The sequence below is a fragment of the Artemia franciscana genome, chromosome 8 (assembly GCF_032884065.1).
Source record: "Artemia franciscana chromosome 8, ASM3288406v1, whole genome shotgun sequence".
Lineage (NCBI taxonomy): Eukaryota > Metazoa > Arthropoda > Branchiopoda > Anostraca > Artemiidae > Artemia > Artemia franciscana.
Window position 1 is genome coordinate 28,213,322 of NC_088870.1, and position 23,926 is coordinate 28,237,247.

The 23,926-nt window shown below is 33.5% G+C and overlaps 1 protein-coding gene across 1 annotated transcript in view; it reads left to right on the forward strand.

Annotated features, from left to right (window-relative positions):
• Nucleotides 1-23,867, forward strand: part of LOC136030241 (rho guanine nucleotide exchange factor 26-like) — a 26,986-nt gene extending 3,119 nt beyond the window's left edge. Inside the window, exons 2-10 of the mRNA XM_065709068.1 lie at nucleotides 1,099-1,303; nucleotides 4,446-4,637; nucleotides 5,652-5,823; nucleotides 9,583-9,787; nucleotides 13,354-13,616; nucleotides 14,371-14,524; nucleotides 18,743-18,947; nucleotides 20,881-20,941; nucleotides 23,731-23,867. Coding sequence (XP_065565140.1) covers nucleotides 1,222-1,303; nucleotides 4,446-4,637; nucleotides 5,652-5,823; nucleotides 9,583-9,787; nucleotides 13,354-13,616; nucleotides 14,371-14,524; nucleotides 18,743-18,947; nucleotides 20,881-20,933 — 1,326 coding nt within the window. The 5' untranslated portion in view covers nucleotides 1,099-1,221 and the 3' untranslated portion in view covers nucleotides 20,934-20,941; nucleotides 23,731-23,867. The remainder of the gene's footprint in view (nucleotides 1-1,098; nucleotides 1,304-4,445; nucleotides 4,638-5,651; nucleotides 5,824-9,582; nucleotides 9,788-13,353; nucleotides 13,617-14,370; nucleotides 14,525-18,742; nucleotides 18,948-20,880; nucleotides 20,942-23,730) is intronic.
• Nucleotides 23,868-23,926: the final 59 nt, after the last annotated feature.

A 23,926-nucleotide genomic window follows, 5' to 3' on the forward strand; every position in this document is an offset into this window, starting at 1 on the left:
ATATATATATATATATATATATTCACAGGTGGGACACAACTACAATGGCGCGTAACTAATATGGCGCGTAACGACTTACGCGCGCGGAGGGGCTTGGGGGGGGCTACCCACCAACTAGCCCCCACCCACTAGGTGTTGGGGTGGCGCGAAGCGCCACCCCAACAGCTAGCAACAAACTAAAAATGGCTTTTGAGCTCAACTTTGGATCTTCAAACTGTTGGAGGGATTTTCAAGCAATAATTTTAACGAGAACAATGCGATATCATCATCAGAATTGTTGACTTACTGCAATAGTCTACTGACAAGGAAAAAAAATATATGGTAGATAAAAACCGATGAAGCTTAATAGCCTTGATTAATTTGGTATGGTTATAATTTTGAAAGATTCGCCAATGGATGACCGCCGTTTGGACTGCCGAGAAAAACAAAATCTTGTCGGTGGTTTCAACTGCAAAGACAATTTTCTCAGGTTGTTGATAACAGTGCCCTATATTTGCTTATTTTGACTCATCAATGTCTCTGTAAAAGCCGTGGCTATTTTCGAAAATTTCTAGAGTCTCTCGCTTTTTGTTTCGAATATCGAGTTTCATGGTTTGTGAAAGATAATAAAAATATGGTAGCCTAAAGCAGAGTAGTTGACGCCATCGTAAGTTTTCTTTTCTTCGAAGTTTTACTGACTTAGCAATTACAAAATTGATAGAAGAGTGGAACGTTTGGCTTTTTGGAGCTGTTACCGTGAAAGTCTGAAATCTGGTTAATGTCAACATTCACTGGTGAATGTCCGAAAATTCCTTTTTCTCTGCACCACCTACTTAAAATTTTTTTTTAAATAATAAAAAAAATCTACATCGAGGATCCAACACTCACAAAACGGATGTCAATACAAAAAGTAAGTCTTGTTATATCAAAACAAAAGAGTAGACATATTGTAAAAATTCGTCACGTCATTTACAGATATTTAACAGATTAGCAAAAAAGAAAGAAACGGTCTATATTTTACTGGCACCTTTTTAATAATTTTTTGAAGACTATTTAGGATTAGAAAACAGTACTGTTGTCAAGGAAATGTACTTCAATCTTTTCGTTGGTTTCTTTTAGAGGACTATTCTTGACGAAGAAGATTCCGAAGAAGATGACTATGAAGTAATTCATCCAGTAGAAGAAGGTACGGAAAAGACAACATCCTGTGAAGGTGAAAATTGTGGAAAACAACCGTCTGCTATGGAGTTAGCTGAACCATCTGCCAATGGTGGCCGAACTTTGTGGTGTCAACTCCCAGCCATAACAAAAAGTGGAATACTAAGTAAGACATATATCATTGTATTGTTCAGAAAGATTCTGCTTTACAAAGCATAAAAAACTTTATCTGATTTGTTTATTTATTCTTTTTTTTTGTCAGAATCGTTGACGAATTTATTGACCTTAATCCTGGACAAGTGAATTGGACTGTAAATTTTCTGAGTCACAAAGTTAAGCATATTAACAGATATCTTATCGTGGGCTTCTTGAAACTTTTCTAGCATGCTTAATAAAATATTATATTAGAAAGTTCAGGAATTCTTCAGTGTTTCTGAAGAATTGTGTTAATCGCTGAAAATAATGTTCGAGTCTGTCCTGACGTCCTGTTTTGTGAAGTTTCATTGTAACTTTCTAATTAGGAAAATGTAAAAAAGCAGGCAATTTTTTCTAATATTTCAACGAGAGCGTCAGACCCAAAGACTGCCTCCTCCTGCCTACGTGTCATTTTCGTAGTTTTTAAAATTAATTCGTTATGTTCGATAGTTTATAAATGTATTAAATTAGACGCTTTATACTTCTTGTAACTGAACAAATTTTGTAGAGCCTTTGGGATTAGAAATTATTAAAACAGAGACAAAATTAATTGATAGATAGATAGATAAGTTTATTTTAAAGCCAAATACACAGCAAGAACACAGTACAAAAACATAAACGAAAGACACAAATACCATAAATTTTGATCAGCGATCATCATAAACCGCTTAAATGAAACACTGCATTAACCTAATACTAGTACTTAGTACTTGAAACAAAGGTCCTTTAAAAGAACGCTTAAAACTCGGAAAAAGACATAAATAAAACATTACATTTACTTTGTACTGAATTGTTTTTTTTATTTATTTATTTATTATTATTTTTTCTGTTAAAAAAATTTCCAGATGCCTTGCTACTCTACAAATAAACTGAGGTGACCTACTATTTAAGACACCTGGAAGTATCAACTCATTATTTCCAAATATCCCTTCCCTTATTATAGAGAGTCCCTTTTACCAGCTTAAGCAATGCACTAAATAATCCTCTTAAAATCTGCAAAGCGGGCAAGTATATCTGTCTCCATTGAACATCTTTCTTCAGAATATCTTTTAAATCTTGCACTAATTGGCAGGCAGTTATCCCTGAGCTGCATCCACAGCGTCAAATATCTACCTGGTAAATTTAGCTTAAAGTAGAACTCCTGCCCATAGACCACCTTAACATCCTTATAAAACTTTAATGTTTCTGAATTTTTTCTCCTCACTCTATTTTTGAATCATTTTATTCTCTAGTACTATCTTAATCTCATTCTCCCAATTTGCATTTATATCCGTTGGTCCTCTACCTTCATTCCAAACAAAGGAAAACCCTGTTTTGTCTAAAATATCTTTTATTTTTAGTGGCCATGATCTTTATCATAATATTCTGTATTATGAAAAAATACGAGTAGTTTTGCATTTTTTGAGAGGCAGCAACTTTTAATCAACTAATAAATTACAAACAAAACTAAACAAGAAAGAAACATCCAGGATATAGATTAACAAATACAAAAGGAATACAAAATAGTATTGTACATTTCTATGTTGTAGATCTCTTTGGTCATAGTCTGTTGGCTATGAACAAAGCGGTCTATAAAAAATTTAAAAGGAATTTGGAAAAAGGAAAAGGATTTGGACTGAAAACTCTTTCTGCTGTTCAACAGCGAAAACGATTTGCTTTTCTTTCCTTAAAGGACAAGGGACTAACATAAAACATACATCACAGATGAAAATGAAGAGTCAGACTTTATGCTTTGCCTTCTAATTGTTAGCTTTATGCTTTACCTTCTAATTGCTAGTTGTAGATTTTGAAAACTGACCGGTGTTATTAAGAGTTTTAACGTCATAGCGACCAGTTCGATACCAAAAAAAGTAACGAAAAAGCTAAGACGCAAGCAAACTAGCAAAAACTGTAGCAAACTAAGACCAAGATGTAAAAAATAGAGATTTGAAGCACTTCTGCGCTTTGCAATTAACCTGTTCGATAGTTGTTGATATGGGTGCTTAGAAGCGCAAATTCACTGATTTGTCGTTGTTTTCGTGGCCAGAGTAGAAAAAAACGCTTACCTGTAGTTCACCTGTTAGGTGCAGGTTGTTATGAATCGAAGTGGAAAATGCTCTAGGCGAGAAGTTGTCTGTGGACATTTACTTATAAATATATTAAGATGTATCCCAGCTTCAATTGTTAATCTGTAAAAGAGAAGAAGTGCGGCTTTTCGTCCAGTTAAAAACTTGTATTTACGCTCTATAGTAGTGTAAATAGCTCACTATTAATAGTAATGCTCTGTAAGAGTTCTAGTAATGTAAATAGTAAATCCTGTATGAACATTCTAAAATAGTTCCATTTACACTCTATCTGGTTAGCAAAAACAAACAAAACATGCAGGATTATCGCTTTTAGCTGAAAAAGATGTGCAAGATTTTGGCTTTTTGAATTTGGCCTTTGGATTTTTTAGCCCGTCACTGCAAATTTTCTCTGTGCTTGAATGAACAACACATCTTTTAAGATATCATATACACTCGTACTTGAGATATCTTATCTTTCTTTTAAGATATCATATACCCTCGTACTTGAGAGCCAATGGAGCTTTCCAGCTCCATTGGAGATGGATCTTAGAACACGTTATCTTAGAAGGTTATTAGTAAAAATGTCCCAAGGACAAATTGGATAAAATTGGCTATGGAGCTATGTTTCTCTATTAATCAATTTTCTGTGTTTCTCTTTTATCTTCTGAGATTCTGGTACATAAATAAAACTCTTGGCAATTGATCTACAGCCTTATGGCTGTAATGGATCTACAACTTAGAACAAGTAAAGGTAATCTACCTTGCTACTTCCACTTCTTCTGCCCACAAAAATACCGATTTCTTATCATCCAATTTCAACGGATTACATGATATGTATTTCAGTAATGAATCTACAGCACAAGTCAGTATCTGGGAGGGTAATGTCAAGCCCCTGGCAGCTAGGGAAGTGGGGCTTTGATGTTCCCAAGGATTTGTTCACACAAATTATTATACAACGTAAATAATACTCTTTGTTTTGTGAGAAGCCGATTTAGCAAAAAGACATTACTCTCTAGGCCCGTCTACTAATCTACGTCACAGAAAAATTTCAATTTATCTCTATTTTAGGTCAATTGTCCATTCAAGCAAAGAAAAAACAGGAGGCGATGTTTGAAGTCATAACATCAGAAGCATCCTACCTGAGGTCGCTGAATATCCTGGTTAAACATTTCATGAGCTGCCCTGAATTTAATTGTGATTCTTCCCAGTCGGTTCTTTCAAAAAGAGACAAACACCTCTTGTTCTCCGATCTTCTTCCGGGTAACTTATTTAAATCTAATAGGCTTAGTATTTTTCTCAAACATTCGTAGTAGGATTACATCATTCGCAACTATCCCAAGTAATCTTCTCTAGAATATAAATATGGATAGTTTCGTCGAATTGTATTGCCCCTATTTTGAACGGAAGAATAGGAAATTACAACTCCAGTAATTTATTTTTCTTTGGTTTTATTTAATATAACCACATATTTCAGAAAAAAATGAAAATTTGTTTACTAATACAGTTATTTGTTGTATTACTCAACTCCAGAGTTTGTTTCAAGCCGAAAAAAATAGAAAGTATAGGCTACTATCATAAATATTCTGCAAAATCATGCTGCTTGGTCCAGTTTTTTCATATGTTATTTGTCATAAACCAGTTTTGTCAAATATTGTCTTAATAGTTTTTTTATGCCATCATGTTTGATGAATAACGAACACTTTACGTGATGTTTGTGGCTAAATTTTTTATTGACCCTCTTTTTGCATAAAGGATTTGTGAAGGAGAGGGGGGGGGGCTAAAATTCTAGACTTTAATGTAATTGTTGTGAGTTGTAAGAACTTCTATCTTTCTCAATAGGTTCCTGGTAATCTAGCGGCCCTTCCCTTGATTCCATCACTACTCATGTCTCTCATAGTCTTCAACAAGTTCCTTTAAGATGATTTTTTACAGTTTCGACGACCCGATCTTCTCTAGATCTGTTTGTATGACTGTTTCTGTTATTAATGCAACTTATTCTTGTTAAATTTTTATTATAAACTTTGATAATGTGACTCAGTCGTTACAGATAATGTCAAATAGGCACTATTGCATGAAAACTATTTGTGTTTTAATTCTGCCTTTAATTCAGTGCTAATTGTTTTAATTTCAAGTAGAATATTTTTCGTAAGTATGTTCTTTGCATTGATAGGCGTGGGGGATCTAACTGTGTAAAAGTTATTTATTATATCTTGTTAGTCATTTAAATAATTAACTAGTATTCGTTTAAAATTAACATTTCACCTTCTTTTTCAGTTCTTCAATGTTCAGAACGGTTTTTGGCAGACTTAGAAAGAAGATGGCAGGAGAACATAGTTATTAGTGATATCTGTGATATAATTCTTAGTCATGCTGAAAAGCATTTTGATGTATATATTAAGTATTGCAGTCACCAACTGTATCAGGAAAGAACTCTAAAAGAACTAAAGTAAGTATACGTTACTATTTGATTTCTGATTCGGGTCATCCAAAAGTCACACAGACTAACGACAAGACATTGATGAATTTCTAAAAAATTACATTTGTTTTTAAAGGTGTTGACCTATTATAATTTCATGCAAGGTGAAATGTCTGTCAAACATCTATAAAACTGTGTGGCCAATTTTGAAGCTTTCTGATGACTCGGAATTTTGTTGGACGTGCTACGCATTGGAGAATTCGAATATTCTTTCCTTTGTCGTTAGTCAAATGTAGTTGATCTAAGGAACGTAGGATTTTATCGATTTGCTGAGTATGTAGTGAAGTGTTCATATAATCTGAACAATCACGAGACTTACATGAATATCATGACCACAGCATAATATATACACAAACAGTAGCAAAAACTCCTATGCTCTCCATCAAAGATTTTTGAAGTACATCAATTTTGACCTCTCTTCATGACTCCGCCTCTTTGCGCACGCGCAATGACAAATGTTTAGCGCATTATGTCTGTTGGGATCTGACTGAATGCCAAGAAGCTACTGAAAAACTACGACTGTGGCGTAATGGGAACTTTCATTCGGCGCGCTATGATGTGTGTCATATTTTGAAAAGCTTTTCGCTATGTATATATATTAAATAAAAAAACAAGTTTTTTTAAATGAAAGTAAGGAGCGACATTAAAACTTAAAACGAACAGAGATTACTCCGTATATGAAAGGGGCTTTTCCTCCTCGACACCCCGCTCCTTACGCTAAAGTTTTTTGTTGTTTTAAAAAGTAGAGTTGCGAGAAAGAATCAAACTTTAGCGCAAGGAGTGGGGTGTCGAGGAGGAAAAGCCCCTTTCATATACGGAGTAATTTCTGTTCGTTTTAAGTTTTAATGTCGCTCCTTACTTTCATTTAAAAAACCTTGTTTTTTTATTTAATTTCTGAAAGTTTTTGAATTAATGCATGTCTGATTTTGGCTCTCCGTACGTAAATTATAAAAATGAAATTTGCATATTAATTCTTTTTTTGGCTAAATGGCTTTCTCTTAGTTTTGATCAGACGATTTTGAGAAATAAGGGGTGGGGAAGGAGGTCTAGTTGCCCTCCAATTTTTCGGTTACTTAAAAAGGCAACTAGATCTTTTATTTTTAACGAACGTTTTTATTAGTAAAAAAAATACGTAACTTAAGAATTAATTTACGTAACAAACTTTTATATTCTTATATTTTTTATTATATATATGAGGGGGTTGGTCCCCTCGTTAATACCTCGCTCTTCACACTAAATCTTGTTTTATCCCAATTCTTTAAGAATGACCCTTGAATCAGAAAGGCCGTAGAATAAATAGTTGAAATTATTTAAAAATAATTTAGCATAAAGAGCGAAGTATTTATCTCCTCCTAAATACCTCGCTCTTTATGGTAGAGTATTTTTAGAACCCCTCGTATGCGTAATAATCTCTGTTCGTTTTAAGTTTTAATGCTTCTCCTTACTTTCAATTGAAAAAACTTTTTCATGTTTACATTTTCATTGTTTTTTTTTGTAGTAATGCTAGAAAGTCCTGCGCCCTTTTCATTGAATTTCTCTTCCCCCATGAAATATTCCTCCAAGGAAAGATCCTCCCATATAGCCCCCTCCCCTGAACCCCACACCCAAACCAAAAAAATCCCCCTGATAACGTCGGTACACTTCCCAGTAACCATTACTGTATGTAAACATTGGTCAAAGTTTGTAACTTGCAGCCCCTCCCCCAGGGACTGTGGGGGGTAAGTCATCCCCAAAGACATAGTTATTATGGTTTTCAACTATGCGGAACAATATGGCTATCTCAAAATTTTGATCCGTTGACTTTGGGGAAAAAATGAGCGTGGGAGGGGGCCTAGGTGCCCTCCAATTTTTTTGGTCACTTAAAAAGGGCACTAGAACTTTTCATTTCCGTTAGAATGAGCCCTTTTGCAACACTCTAGGACGACTTGGTCGATACTATGACCCCTGGGAAAAAGAAACAAAAAAAAACAAAAAACAAATAAACACGCACCCGTGATTTGTCTTCTGGCAAAAAATACGAAATTCCACATTTCTGTAGATTGGACCTTGAAATTTTTTCTATAGGGTTCTCTGATACGCTGAATGCGATGATGTAATTTTCGTTAAGATCCTATGACTTTTAGGGGGTGTTACCCCCTATTTTCCAAAATAAGGCAAATTTTCTCAGGCTCGTAACTTTTGATGACAAAGACTAAATTTGATGAAACTTATATATTTAAAATCAGCATAAAAATTCGATTCTTTTGATATATCTTTTAGCATCGAAATTCCGTTTTTTAGAGTTTCGTTTACTATTGAGCCGGGTCGCTCCTTACTACAGTTCGTTACCACGAACTGTTTGATAGCGCTATATACATAAGCTTTAAGCTTTTCTTTATATATATAGCGAAAAGCTATGAGCTTTTCCCTATATATATATATATATATATATATATATATATATATATATATATATATATATATATATATATATATATATATATATATATATATATATATATATATATATATATATATATTTATGCGGTGATCATGACTCATTTGCGAAATGTTTTTTTTTTTTATCAAAAACAACATCTTAACGACTTTGGACTTTGCTGTATAATAGTTTGATGCTTTTTTCAGTAAAAGGAACAGCAATGTCTTGTTAGCTGATCAAAATGGCTTTTTTCTGCTTTTTATCATGTTGTAAGTCAAACTTTTTAGTTAAAATAATGGCTTGTTTTGAAATGAATTTATTATTTCAATACTTCTAAAAATTTTTAGAAATATTAAGTTAAAAGTCTTGACTTTATGTATGATTTGTTTGTGGAATGTTTCTCTGATACCACCTAGTTTATGCTCTCAGAAGAGATTCTTTTATGTTATTCAGCTCTTCATAATTGAGAACTAGTGGGATACTGCCAAATCAATCACGGTAAAAGTAAAGTTCTTGGACTAGTTTAAGAAAAGTTTAGTTCAGTTTAACAACAAGAACAGAAAGCTTGTAAATGTAGAGATAAGACCTTGTGTCAAGGATCTTTTTGAAAATATAACGCAGTGATTCTCTTACCCATAAGAAAGACCCTCGGATATTGATAGACTTCGTTTCTTTGTTTTGAATCAGAATTCTAGATCAGATATTCAAGATCACTCAAATGGATCTTGTAATCAAGGGAAAAGGATCGGTAAGTCCTTGTTATCTCAAGATCTACCAGAACAGGTTGCCGAAGGTCAATATAACTTTGGGGAAAGACAGAGCTATGGATCTACTTGCACCTTTATGGGTCTTAACCCAATCCAACCTCTCCTCGAGGATTGAGGCTTTTAATTTCTTGTCATGGGGACATCAACTAGAAAAGGCTGTTACATCTTAACAAGATGTACTAAAATCTGGTGTCCATGTGCCTTTTGGGTTTTCAGACACAATGGAACCCATTCTCGGGCGGGGGTGACACTAAATTCCAACTACTGCAAAATTTCGCAAACTCTGGTCTCCATAATATGCATTTTTATATCTTGATGGATACTACAATGTTTAGGTTGAACCAAACGTTTAGGGTTTTGAAGAAAAGACCTGATGATTTGGTATGGATAATCTCACGGGATTTCAAGCCCTCTAACACTAACAAAAAAAAAACTGGAAGCAGAGTTATTTGATAGTGTCTTTATCATTTTCAGCTTTTGTTTAGTTAATATTTTCCTTTAGTCATCAAGTTTCATAAAAAAGATGTGTATATTTATTTCTAGGGGATCCAACTTAGCGTTTACAGAGGTCCTTCGACGATTGGAGTCAAGTCCTGCATGTCAGAACCTTTCAATGCACTCATTTCTAATGTTACCAATGCAAAGGATAACAAGATTACCTCTTCTAGTTGACGCTATCTACCGGAGGATAGATTTTACTTGCCCACAATTCGAAATATGTAAAATGGCCCTTGCAACTTTAAACAAGGCAAGCCTAGTCCTCTTATTTCAATCAAATGTGCTTTTTATGTTTCCTAAATATGTTTATTTTGTAATTGTCTAAAGAGTAAAAGGTTTTTGGGGAGTCGGTCAGTGGAATGTCCTTCCACTTCTTGCAGGCTTGTAATACTTCGTAAGATTTGCCAAATAATGACTTGTCGATATCGCCGAGTTGAGGAGTTCAACGAAAAGACAACTTTTCCAAACACTTTGCCGACTAGATTTCATCAAATAAATATTATTAGCAGGATTCTTCACCAAAAAAAGTTCTCCTCGTGTTGCTATGTCGTTGCTCAAAAATGCGGACCGTTTTAAGAATAAAAAAAACGTGTCTTTTCAAATTAAAGCCACCTCATCTTCCCGCTTTTTAACAAAAAGTTATATAGTGCTTTACTGAAAGCATTTATATTTGCAAAATGTACTTAATGGGCAATTGCATTTGTTTTATGTACGGATTTGTTTTCAAACATTTGAACTGAAATTCTTATTTTTATCCTTTTTTTTTGCAAATTCGTATAAAAAAACGTTAATCATTGGGCTACTTCCCCCTCAAAACCGACTTTTTACGCTAAAACGTAACTTTTACGGAAAACACTTAGGGAAAAAGAGCTCATTTACTGTATTTGCCTTTCGTAAAATATTGCAAAAAATGTTTTCTTCATGCCAATGATCTTGTGTTTGATAATTCTTTCTTAAGCATTGCGGGCAAAAAGCCAAACTTTAGCTTAAAAAGTAGGGGGCTGAAGAGGAGGCAGTAAACATCATATGGGGAATTTACGTTTATTATGATTTATACTGTCGCTCTTTACTTTCATGTGAAAACCATTTTTTTTTTGAATTTCTCTTTATTTTAGTACCAGCGTTATGCTAATTATGAGAGGGGCTGCTTCCCCCTCAAAACCGACATTTTACGCTAAAGCGTAACTTTTACGGAACTTTAATTTTTAAACTTTAATTTTCCAATTAAAGTACCGTCTATGCAATAGAAGGGAAGTGTTGCCCCCTCAACACCCACACTGAGCATTGCATCCTGTTTACATTCATATATAGATTCTTCCGGATGTGGGGAGGTCAGATATTACACGTGTAATCATGTGAAGTACCTATCATAGAGAGTCTGCAAACACGGGCCTAAAACGAGGGATAAAAGTTGCCCATTTCCTTATAAAAGAATTCTGATTCCACTCTGATTGACAGTTTGCAACTCTTTGATACTGTATAGCCATTAGTTTTATAGGATGAATTGTTTATATTAATGGTTCATCTTGCTGCGTGTAATTTTTAAGGATTATCTTTATGGCTCATTGTCGTTTCGGTGAGTCCTCCTTCAAGCTCTCCTTGATTGCCCGTTCAATACAGTCCTTCCTGGGAAAATAAACAAAGACGCATGCACGATCTTCCTTCTCTTCATATGTGAGAATTTTCATTTTTTTTAGATGGTTGACTTAGTGTTCTTCATGTTGATTTCCATTCTATAATTTTCATTAAGATCATCCCCTTTTTTGAGGGCGTTAACCCCCCAAAATTAACAGAAATAAATTTGTACTTTACTATATTTATCTCAAAACTCACTTGGAGTTGGGAAATTTTAAAATAAAATTTGCTCTTGAAACTTCAGACTCCTCCCCCCCTGAAAAAAATAAAATTCTGAAAGATCCACTGACGCCCGTCCATAATAGCTGATGTGCAATTATACAACTCTGTACATTGTTTGATGAAAGGTCAAATGATTCAGCTTAGTTAAATGAGACAATAAAATAAAAAAAACATAAAACCGTTTATTTTGTATGATTAACGCACATCTTTAGGAACGTATCATCACTGCGCGGAATCATGGCCTTTGATACTGAGATTCTCAGTTCACAATATATGGTTTTTCGATAATTCTAAATTGATTGTCGATCGAAAAATTTTTGGTTAATGTCCTTTGACTATTTTTGTGTGAAAATGGTTGTTAGGCGCCTCAAGTTTGCAGAAAATGCCACTTTGATGTGCTTCAATATCTTTTCCTACTCAAAAGTGGCAGTAGGACTTTCAACTTCCTTTTAAATTATCCCGTTCTTGGACCATTGGCACGAAGCGTTTGACTGAAATAAGATTATGTAAAATAAATCAAAGGGGTGGAAAGACAATTAATTCGAACAAATTAGAAAAAATGGGATATTCTTAAATTACGAACGGGTGATCGAATCTTAATGAAATTTGATGTTTAGAAGGATCTTGTGTCTCAGAGCTCTTATTTTAAATACCAACTGGATCCGATAACATTGGGGGGGGGGGGGTTGGATGGGGAAACCGGATGGGGGGGAGCTGGATGGGGAAATCTTAGAAAACGCTTAGAGTGAATACATCGGGATGAAGCTTGGTGGAACTCAATGCTATATTGACACAACTGGACCGTACCCGCTCTCTTTGGGGGAGTTGGGGGAGGGGGGATTTCCAGTGCTTTGGCGAGTTCGGTGCTTCTGGACGTGCTAGGACGATGAAAATTGGTAGGCGCGTCGGGGACCTGCACAAATTGACTTGCTAGCACTCGTTTCCCTTATTTTACCATTTGGGGGAACTAGAGGGAGGGGATATCGTGAAAAGTAAGATTTGTTTATCTCACGAATGGGTCATTGGATCTTAATGAAACTTGATATATAAAAAGATATCATTTCTCAAATAATCCATTTTTGATTCGGATCGGATCCCAAGAAATAGGGGGGGGGGGGAGGAAACGGAAATCTTGGAAACTGGAGTACCGAATCTAATTCTAGGTTCCGACCTCGTCAAAAGTGCTATATGAGCTCTTGGCTCTTCCGGCCTCGTCACAAGTGTCATATAAGCTCTTGGCTCTTGTTCTTTTAATTATATACAAACCAAAAAAATTATTGGTTTAGACATACTGTTTTTGTTGATGTCCTCATAATACAATGAAAATACATTCTCAAAATAAACTTTCAAGATATTTGGCGCCAGCCTTTCCAAAATAGCTGGCCTACATTCTATTTTTGTTTTGATTAATAGGATTGGTTAGGATTAGAAGTCGTGCCCCAGCTGTACGTTTGAGCCAAGAGCCGTTTCCGTCCTTTTTTTCCGAAAGAGAATCTGTATGAAGAATTTAAATTAAGACCATGTAATGATTTCCTAAGAGAAGAAACTTTTGCTGTCAAATAAGTGACTTTCTGTCAAAACACTTTTGATGTAGAAATGAAAATTTTTAGAAATATAATATTTGTGACTTAGTTCAAAGTGTTCAATGATGATGCGTTTTGAAATAGCAGATTTTTAATTTTACAAATTTCAAAAGGCAGGAAACGGCTTTTAAGAAAAATTTATATTCCTAAATTTTGTTTCAGATAAAGTAGATTCTAAATCAATATGCAGTGGATAACATCACTTTTGTGCAAAAAAGGATAGTCTTTTTCTAAAAAGAAAAGAGGTAGTTTTAGGGTTTGCCGAATTTCAAATGTCGAATTCAACATTCCCTTTTTGGTTTTTGGAGTAAAATATTTTAGAAATAAGGTCTTGTTGAGTGTTTTCCTATTCTTTTAATTCCTCTAATATCTTCAGATCGTTCAAGAATGTAATGAAGGAGCCCGCAAAATGGAACGCTACGAAGAGATGCTTTCAGTATCAAGACAACTTGAATTTAAAGAGGTCAAAGCAATACCACTGATATCATCTACAAGGTGGTTGGTGAAACGGGGGGAATTTCTTCGTTTCTCTTGGAAAGAAGGTGCTGAAACAAAGTTAACATTTGGAAGAAAAATCAATAAAACGACAGTAAATTTGTTCTTGTTTACGGATTTGCTGCTAATAGCAAAGAAGAAAGGGTAAGCTATTCTTTTTATTTGAAAGAGAACACTTCTAAAATAAATGAGAGGAAAAAACATTTAGTTATTATATCAGAGAAAAATACATCTGATTATGACTCCCTATATGAACAAGGAAATAACAGTGTTTAAAATGGGGTGTCAAATTCTGTATAAGGAGTTATTTGATAAAGCTAGTTGGAGCTTGTTTTTGGGACCATTTTCACTTATTTGGATTATTACCATAAGGCGCTGCTAAGCCTTTACGTTTTTGTAGTATATTTTGAATCTATAAAACTTTATTTTAGGTATTTTCGTATTCGAATTGCAATACGTGCTAAAAGTTTGAAAATCAGAATTGTATAAGTTGGGTTGAATTTTATCCCCTTTATTGCTTTCTGAGCGCTGCGACTGAAAACGTGTTCTGAGGATTCTTTGGCCCATCCTCCATAAAAAGTAGAACGATATTTTTCTGCAATTCGTAGACGATATGGATCATGGTTGAATCACCAGAATTTTGCCTTTAATCTAGTCAGTGTAAATTAAAGATTCTGTAGAGGCCTCTGTTTTCAACTGCCAAAATATGTCGCTGCTGTTTAACTTCTATGTAACGTCTCTCAGCAGCAACTGTTAAAAAGCGATGGAGTGCTGGTAATGAAAACCTAAATCCTCCAAGAATCATAAAAATGCATAAGTAAGTTTTACAATATATGAAAATATTTTAATCTGCTTATTTCAAAGCGCTATTATATTATTTATATATTTTTTTTTGCAGTGAAGAATGTTATCACGTGATTGACTATTGTCTAAGAAACATGGCTCAATTAACTGATCTGGATGCAGACATATTTATGTCAAAAGGAGAGACGGGCAAGAATCTACTATTGTTAACAATGCTTCAAAACCATGAGAATAAGACAAATGAAATTGTAAGTTTTTTTTTCTATTTTTCAATGCTGGTGCTTTTTTTTTACTAGATTAACTTCTAAGGTTTTATTAGTTGGTAATGGAATAAAACATTTGCTTGGCGGATCCTTAATTAGCCTGTGTTTTATTAGATTTCCAGAAAGACTCAAGCGAAGTTTACAAGTATGTGGAAAGCAACAATCGTGATTAATATGGAGAAAATTTAAATAATGAGCTCTAACATAGTTTCTAAAGTAGCAAGGTCTAAAACTTCGCCTGTACAGTGCATATGTGTCTATAAATATATATATATATATATATATATATATATATATATATATACTAGCTGTTGGGGTGGCGCTTCGCGCCACCCCAACACCTAGTTGGTGGGGGCGCTTCGCGCCCCCCCCAAGCCCCCCCGCGCGCGTAAGTCGTTACGCGCCATAATAGTTACGCGCCATTGTAGTTGTGTCCCTATGTCCCACCTGTGAATATAGATAGATATATATATATATGGTTTTAACTACGTAAAACTTGCGAATATACAACATTCTTTGCTGTCCCATTGTCTTTGCATATAAATAGATTGTCAGGTTTACCGACTCTTGAACATGCAACATATAATGGTCCATGGGAAAACAATCTGTATTCAGATCTATACCTCATGATTCTAATGATTGCCCTTGAGCTTTGTTGATGGTGATTGCTAATCGACCATTCCCTGTCCCGGTGTCCCGGTCGTCATTTACATCCCCCTGTTTCCTCCGGTGTCCCCGTTGTAGTTGTGTCCCTGTGTCCCGGTCGTCATTTATATTCCCTGTGTCCCGGTCGTCATTTGTATCCCGGTGTCCCGGTCTGTATATACATTCGTTTTTTAGTTTTGTTTTTCTCCTTTATTTTTTTCCTTTTTTTTTCTTTTTTAGCTTATTTAGATTTTTAGATTTTTTAGTTTTTTTATTAGTTTTTAGTTTTTTTTTCTTTTTAGTTTTTTTGTCCCGGTCGTCATTTATATCCCCCTGTTTCCCCCGGTGTCCCCGTTGTAGTTGTGTCCCTGTGTCCCGGTCGTGATTTATATTCCCTGTGTCCCGGTCGTCATTTGTATCCCGGTGTACCGGTCTGTATATACATTCGTTTTTTAGTTTTGTTTTTCTCCTTTATTTTTTTCCTTTTTTTTTCTTTTTTAGTTTATTTAGATTTTTAGATTTTTTAGTTTTTTTATTAGTTTTTAGTTTTTTTTTCTTTTTAGTTTTTTTGTAGTTTTTACCTTCTTTTTAGTTTTGTTAATTTTTTTTTTACTTATGTCCTGGTCGTCATTTATGCTCCCTATGTCCCGGTGCTTTGTTGATTGCTAATCGAACATTCCTTTTGTCCTGGTCGCTTTCTCTTTGAGTGTCGTCATTTATTTTTTTCTTTTTTAGTTCTTTTAGTTTTTACCTTTTTTAGTTTTTTTTAGTTTTTTAGATGAAAATTTTTTTTAGTTTTTTCCTTTTTTTCTTTTTAGTTTTTATTGGTTTTTACCTTTATGTTAGCTTATTTTTCAGTTTTTTCCTTTTTTCTTAGTTTTTTTTTATTTTTTATTTTTTTTAGTTTTTTACCTTTTTTTAGTTTTTTTAGTTTTTTTAGTTTTTTTAGTTTTTTAGCTTTTTTACTTTTTTTATTAGTTTTTAGTTTTTTTGTAGTTTTTGCCTTTTTTTAGTTTTTTCAGTTTTTTTTTTAGTTTTTTATTGGTTTTTACCTTTATTTTAGCTTATTTTTCAGTTTTTTCCTTTTTTTTAGTTTTTTTTAGTTTTTAGTTTTTTTAGTTTTTTACCTTTTTTTAGTTTTTTTAGTTTTTTTAGTTTTTTAGCTTTTTTATTTTTTTTTATTAGTTTTTAGTTTTTTTGTAGTTTTTGCCTTTTTTTTTAGTTTTTTTAGTTTTTTAGCTTTTTTATTAGTTTTTAGTTTTTTTTGTAGTTTTTGCCTTTTTTTAGTTTGACAACTTATTTTTATATATATAGATAGTTTTTTTTTTACTTATGTCCTGGTCGTCATTTATACTCCCTGTGTCCCTGTGCTTTGTTGATTGCTAATCGAACATTCCTTTTGTCCTGGTCGCTTTCTCTTTGAGTGTCGTCATTTATTAGTTTTTTCCTTTTTTTTTAGTTTTTTATTGGTTTTTACCTTTATTTTAGCTTATTTTTCAGTTTTTTCCTTTTTTTTAGTTTTTTTTTAGTTTTTATTTTTTTTAGTTTTTTACCTTTTTTTAGTTTTTTTTTAGTTTTTTTAGTTTTTTAGCTTTTTTACTTTTTTTATTAGTTTTTAGTTTTTTTTGTAGTTTTTGCCTTTTTTTAGTTTTTTCAGTTTTTTTTTTTTTAGTTTTTTATTGGTTTTTACCTTTATAGTTTTTTTAGTTTTTTAGCTTTTTTATTTTTTTTATTAGTTTTTAGTTTTTTTGTAGTTTTTGCCTTTTTTTAGTTTTTTCAGTTTTGACGTCACCTGATCCAGTTTTTTCAGGTGACGTCACCTGACACATCCATCCATCCATCCACAGACAACTTATTTTTATATATATAGATATATATATATATATATATAAATAAGTTGTCTGTCTGTGTGTCTGTCTGTCTGTCAGGTGACGTCATGTTTCTGTGTCGACTGACGTCATGTTTTCGACTGACGAAATTACGAAATTACATTGGGACACAAATGACGACCAGGACACCGGCACATAGGGAATATAAATGACGACCGGGACACTCAAAGAGAAAGCGACCGGGACACAAGGAATGTTCAATTAGCAATCACCATCAACAAAGCACCGGGACACAAATGACGACCGGGACACAGGGAGTATAAATGACGACCAGGACATAAGTAAAAAAAAAAAAACTAAAAAAAAGGTAAAAACTACAAAAAAAACTGAAAAGAAAAAAACAAACTAAAAACTAATAAAAAAACTAAAAAAGCTAAAAAACTAAAAAAACTAAAAAAAAATAAAAAAAAATAAAAAAAGGAAACAAAATGAAAAATAAAGGAGAAAAACAAAACTAAAAAAATAAAAAAAAAACTAAAAAGAAAAAAGAAAAAAACTAAAAAAACTAAAAAAATGTAAAAACCAAAAAAAAACTAAAAAGAAAAAAAGGGGAAAAATACAAAAATTTATTTCATCATTTACCATTTCAAAAACGAATGTATATACAGACTGGGACACCGGAATACAAATGACGACCGGGACACAGGGAATATAAATGACGACCGGGACACAGGGACACAACTACAACGGGGACGCCGGGGGGCACAGGGGGATATATAAATGACGATGGGGACACAGAGAATGTTCGATTAGCAATCACCATCAACAAAGCTCAAGGGCAATCATTAGAGTCATGAGGTATAACTAAAAAAACTAAAAAAAAGGCAGAAAACTAAAACCTAAAAAAAAGACCAATTCAAAAACGAATGTATATACAGACCGGGACACCGGGACACGAATGACGACCGGGACACAAGGAATATCAATGACGCCCGGGACCCTCAAAGAGAATTCACAGACTGGGACACCGGGACATAAATGACGACCGGAACACATGGAATATAAATGACGACTGGGACACCGGGGGGCACACGGGGATATATAAATGACGACGGCGACACAGGGAATCGTCGATTAGCAATCACCATCAACAAAGCTCAAGGGCAATCATTAGAATCATGAGGTATAGATCTGAATACGGATTGTTTTCCCATGGACCATTATATGTTGCATGTTCAAGAGTCGGTAAACCTGACAATCTATTTATATGCACAGACAATGGGACAGCAAAGAATGTTGTATATTCGCAAGTTTTACGTAGTTTAAAACATATATATATATATATATATATATATATATATATCTATCTATATCCACAGGTGGGACATAGGGACACAACTACAATGGCGCGTAACTAATATGGCGCGTAACGACTTACGCGAGCGGGGGGGCTTGGGGGGCGCGAAGCGCCCCCACCAACTAGGTGTTGGGGTGGCGCGAAGCGCCACCCCAACAGCTAGTATATATATATATGTAGGAAGGAGGGCATTTGCAAGATTAACATGAAGCACCCTCTTTCCAGAAAAACTTGGAACTTGGAAGCTGATGTCTAAAATTTTATTTAAGTGGTTTGAGATGGTACCGCTGATAGAATGTTCTGATAGTTGAACTCTCTCAAATTCTGAATGAATGTGCCCCCATCATTTTAACAACCAATTAATTGTTTTAGATATTGCAATGCAATTCTGATTCAGACCGAACCCGATGGATCGATGCAATAACTCCGAAAATTTCTGACAATCCTGATGAAATCATTTACGAAGAATGGGACTGTCCACAAGTTCAGGTTATTCACCCATACACAGCTCAGCAAAATGATGAGCTGAACCTTCAATTTGCTGACGTTGTAAATGTTCTAAGAAAAATGGCTGATGGTAATAATCTTTAAAGTATTTTGCTGTCAAATGAGCACTGTTTTTATATTTTCCTTTTTTTTATATATTTTACTATCTTTGCATTTGCTTCATTATATGTATATCTCATCGCCACAAAATTATAGCCATATAATGTCAGATAATAATTACCTGTAATTGAACAGGGTAATCTTATATTCAAAAAATTAAAGGTAAGACGACTAGATCTAGATTTGCTACAAAATATTCTTCCGCATATTCCATATCTTGCTTATAAATCAGATTAACAAAGGAGTTTCTGTTGAAAAACAAAATAGTTATGGAGAGCGAGATGGCCGAAATACTGTTTGTTGAATAGAGGAATACTAAATGAGTATTTTAGAGCTGAAGTTTTTTTTAATAAATTCAGAAAAAGTTTAGTGCATGACGTATCGTCATGCATGGAATGCTCAGGACGACCTTATTAATTTGTTCCATGCGATGCCATTTTTTTAGGTGTTTTAGGATTTTTTCGAAATTTTCATAAACCTGTTTTCAAAATAGCCTTTCACTATATATATATATATATATATATATATATATATATATATATATATATATATATATATATATATATATATATATATATATATATATATATATATATATATATATATATATATATATATATATATATATATATATATATATATATATATATATATATATATATATATATATATACATTTGACGATTGGGGGAAATATCAAATAAGTTTGATAAAGATTTTTTTGTTTTTTAAACTTCGGAAAAACCAAGTATATGCCATGTTGTTAAACTGATTATGCCAAGGTCACCCTTATTATTTTCCTTGGAAAGGGGGAGGGTCTTTTTCCAGGAAAATTTGATATTTATTTTAATGCGCTTTTCTCTCCATAGGAGGTGGTGGCATCTTTATCTTTGCTGTCTTTTGGCAAAACTCTTAAAAAATTGTTCGATACAACTGTGCGAATTGGGCGAAAGGTGTTCGACCATTCAACTATTAAATAAATTTACTACCGTCGTATCAAATAAAAACAATAGCATTTTGCAATACACATCTTTCTCAGAGAGGGTCACGGAGCAGGCTGGTTTTACGGCTATCAATATAATTTTTTTGACTGATGGCCCAACTAAGAATTATAAATGTCGAAGACGAAAAAGTATTTCGTCTCTTTTTTGTGTGCTTTTTTTACTTTTTTAATAAATTTCTGTTCTTTTCATAAAACATAAATGAGAAAAAAAAACAATTTGTGTTGATTAGAAATATCTGTTGGTAACATTGATATTCTTGAACAACCTTTAAAATTTATTTTTTATATCACTAACCTTTTTTTACCCCGAGTTGTAGTAACTAAAAATATTCTAATAACGTTGAGATGAAATAACTGTTAGGAAGCACATCACCAAGTCCGCGATAACAACGGAATTAAAAACCGACTCAACAAAGGTCAACAAATATTAAAGCAGCAAATATTCTTCAGATGCAACGAAATATTGTAGGCCTAATATTTTATTCTTGCTACAGTGTTTATGTTAAAAAAAGGAGGGGATAGCCTAATTTTATTAATTGTTTTTATTTGTTTCAATTTGGCAATGCTGCAGCTTGGCGGTGTGTTCACCCGTGATGGTATACAACGTCAATTCAATGTACTGTCATTATACTCATATTTTGGGGGCTTAAAGAGGAGCAGCCATCCGCATGTGTGTGGGATTTTCTATTCATTTAAGTTTGCTAGTCACTCTTTAGTTTTTATAAGAAAAAAACTCGTTTTTTATAATAGGTAACAGGAAAGTCATAAAATGAATAAAAAAATTAAATGCAACAAAATGCATTCTTTTATTTATACTGCAGTGCTTTTGTTAAAAAAGGAGGTGACAGCTTGGTTTTCCTAACTGCTTGTATTTATACTAACCCAATTTTTCAATATTGTAGTTCGATCACGATACAACTGGTTTCAACGTAAGATCCTAATAAGCAAAGCTTGATTTTACAGGTACCATTCCTTGTGATAAATAAGCACGAACCTGCTTTGCATGCACTATAATTGCTTGTTTAACCATTCTCAATATCTCTTTAATAAGTGAAAAGATAGAAACAAGAGCGAATGCAGTTAGTTTCACTGTCAATTTATGTAGTACTTTGAATTTCTATTGTTGTGATGCAAGAGTCTGGGGGTTAAAATCAGACATTCAGTGAGCTCTTTTGTGCCAATTAAAAAGCTGTCATTCAGATGGAAGTATCCTATGTAGACTCAAGCAAGGAAATAAATTAGTTTTTTGTTTTCTAGTATTCGTGTTGTTGTTTATTCCGATACCAAGTGTTGAAGCATTGACCCTTACATAAGTTTTATGAAGTGGGGGAATGAAAGTTTTATGAAAGCTTTTACAACTTTCTACCAGGAGGATTAGGTGGTTTATTCCCCTAACATGTCCTCCTGTGGAGCCTATTTGAAAGAAAAACGTTTTGAAAGGACTAGGCTTAAAAAAGGAACTCACTTACGGAATTGAAGCCTGCTTAGAGGGTAATAAATTAAGGAAATTGAGGGTAATAAATTCAGTAGATGCAACACAAACAAGCTTGGAAATAGTATATTCCAGTTTATTCACAGAAATTTGTACAATAATTCTAATTTATCTGGAATAATTTTAGCTTATAAAGCTTATTTGAGTTTCTCTTATGCTGAAAGCCCAGATTTACTTTTTATTTTATTTGTCCTATTTGTTGGTGTTTCGGAATTAAGTCCTTTTTGGTTAACTGGAAGATTTTCTATTTGTAATAAAGTCTTCTTTTGCATGAAAACTGTGGTATCGAAATAATTTCATGTGATTAATATGTGTTTATTTGATTATTTGCTATTACTTTAAATTTGTATGATATTCGACATATGTTAGCTCGAATTAATATGTTAATCAACCAATAATTTAGCAAAATTTTGCGATTTTGGTCTGGAAATGCAGCCACGCTAGTGGTTTGAAGTATACAGTTTGTTTTATTATTTTAAATAAAGCACACTGTGTGCCAAAGGTGGTGGTTCAACGATTTGCCCTCTCTCCTCATGTGGTTCAAAATGAGATTGAGCAAAAAATAGAAAACAAATATGCAATTCTAGCACGAGATCTAAAGCATAACAAACCTGCACAAGTTTGTAACTTTCTGTAACATAAAGAAAATTAGTTATTTTAGAGATTTGACAGAGGCAACTCAAATTGTATCGCCTGAATTTTCCAGGTGTAATTTCTGTGTCGTCGTTTGTTTCGTCGTTAGTTCTCTGTTTTTCTTAGCCTATATTCTTGTTTTTGCTCCTTTTTGTATTTTCCTGTTTCAGTTTCGTGGTTGCTTCTTCATGACGAAGACATCATGTTTTTATATAGGCAAAATATTTGTATTATGTTCATCTCTTTTTTTGTTATAACACGGTTATAAAATTCAAAACTAAAATATTAGAAAAAACACACACACCATGACGCATTGTCATTGTTATAAAGAAAAATATTGTTTATGAAAAAAGGTTGATTGTTATAAAAAAATCTATATTCCGGTATTAACAATATTAGTACCACTGCTGACGACCGCGACGCCTTGTTTACCCGATACTAGTGATCCGCTTTTTTTGTCTTATTCAGTGGCTGTAGACTCGTCTTTGGCTAGATTTTTGGTCTCTTTTTGTCATGGTTGTTTGGGTTGGCTTCAAGTTTTTTATTGGTACACCGGTATTGGCTTGACGGTACGCTCGCAGATTCTTGTTTGTTTAATCGTCAGTAACATCAACAGGATAAATAATGAAACAATAAATAACAAAGTAATCGCCTTTCCTGTATATAATTACAAATATACAATGCAAATATACAGTTATACAAAGTACAATGTAAATGTCTATGTACGACAAGTTTAAATTCGGCATACTTTTTTCTTAGGATAAATAGTGGAAAGGATGCCATCTTTTTTGTCATAGTTAAATGAAAAAAGATATATAAATTATGCTGGGTTAAGACTGGACGCAAAAAAATATCCTATAAATGGGGAGGGGAGCTCCCGCTTTCTCTGCATGCTAAGGTTTCAAGATATTAGATATGCAAATTATACTCCCAATAAAACCGATGACTAAGTGCTCATTCCCTTATTGATGCGCCTGTTCGCTATCTTCTTCTAATACGCTCACGGAACTACATATTGTTGCTGCCCGTTTGTTTGTTTTTTTGTTTTTTTTGTTTTTTTGTGAGGAGGCAAAACATATATATATATATATATATATATATATATATATATATATATATATATATATATATATATATATATATATATATATATATATATATATATATATATATATATATATATATATATATATATATGTGTGTGTGTGTCTGTAAATATCTACACACAAAGCGGGGAAAAGGGGATGATCCCCCTCTCTCTCCTGGAATTGACTCATTATCCAACTAGAAAAATATTCAGCTTTTTGATTGCTTCCTTAGTGCGCGTAAGCACACGCAGTGGATTTTATAAAATTGTGTTAAATAATCGCGTTTCAGTGCACGGGAGAACAAAAAGTAATGTGTTGAAAGAAGTTTAAGATATGCCCAATGATTTTGGACATTAAAATATTCCGGAGATGTCAAGTGATAAATTGCAATAATGTTTATCCTACACTGTTTGTATTTATGTTTTCAATGGCTCATACGTACCCCCCCCCCCCCCCCCCCTACTTCCAGTATTTCCTCTTAATTTAGCAAGTTCACTTTGATTGACCGACATACTTCAACAATTTAATTGAACTTACAGGTTGGTATGAAGGTGAAAGAATAAGGGACAGAGAACGAGGGTGGTTTCCCGGCAACTACACCCTGGAAATTGCTTCTGCTCACATTCGAGCTAAAAACTTAAAACAAAGATGGCGACTGCTTGCACTCTCTGGTAGTTTCCTTGCAAGGCAACAGGAAGAGCAAAAGCGGAAAAGGAAAGATGGAGTATTTTAAGG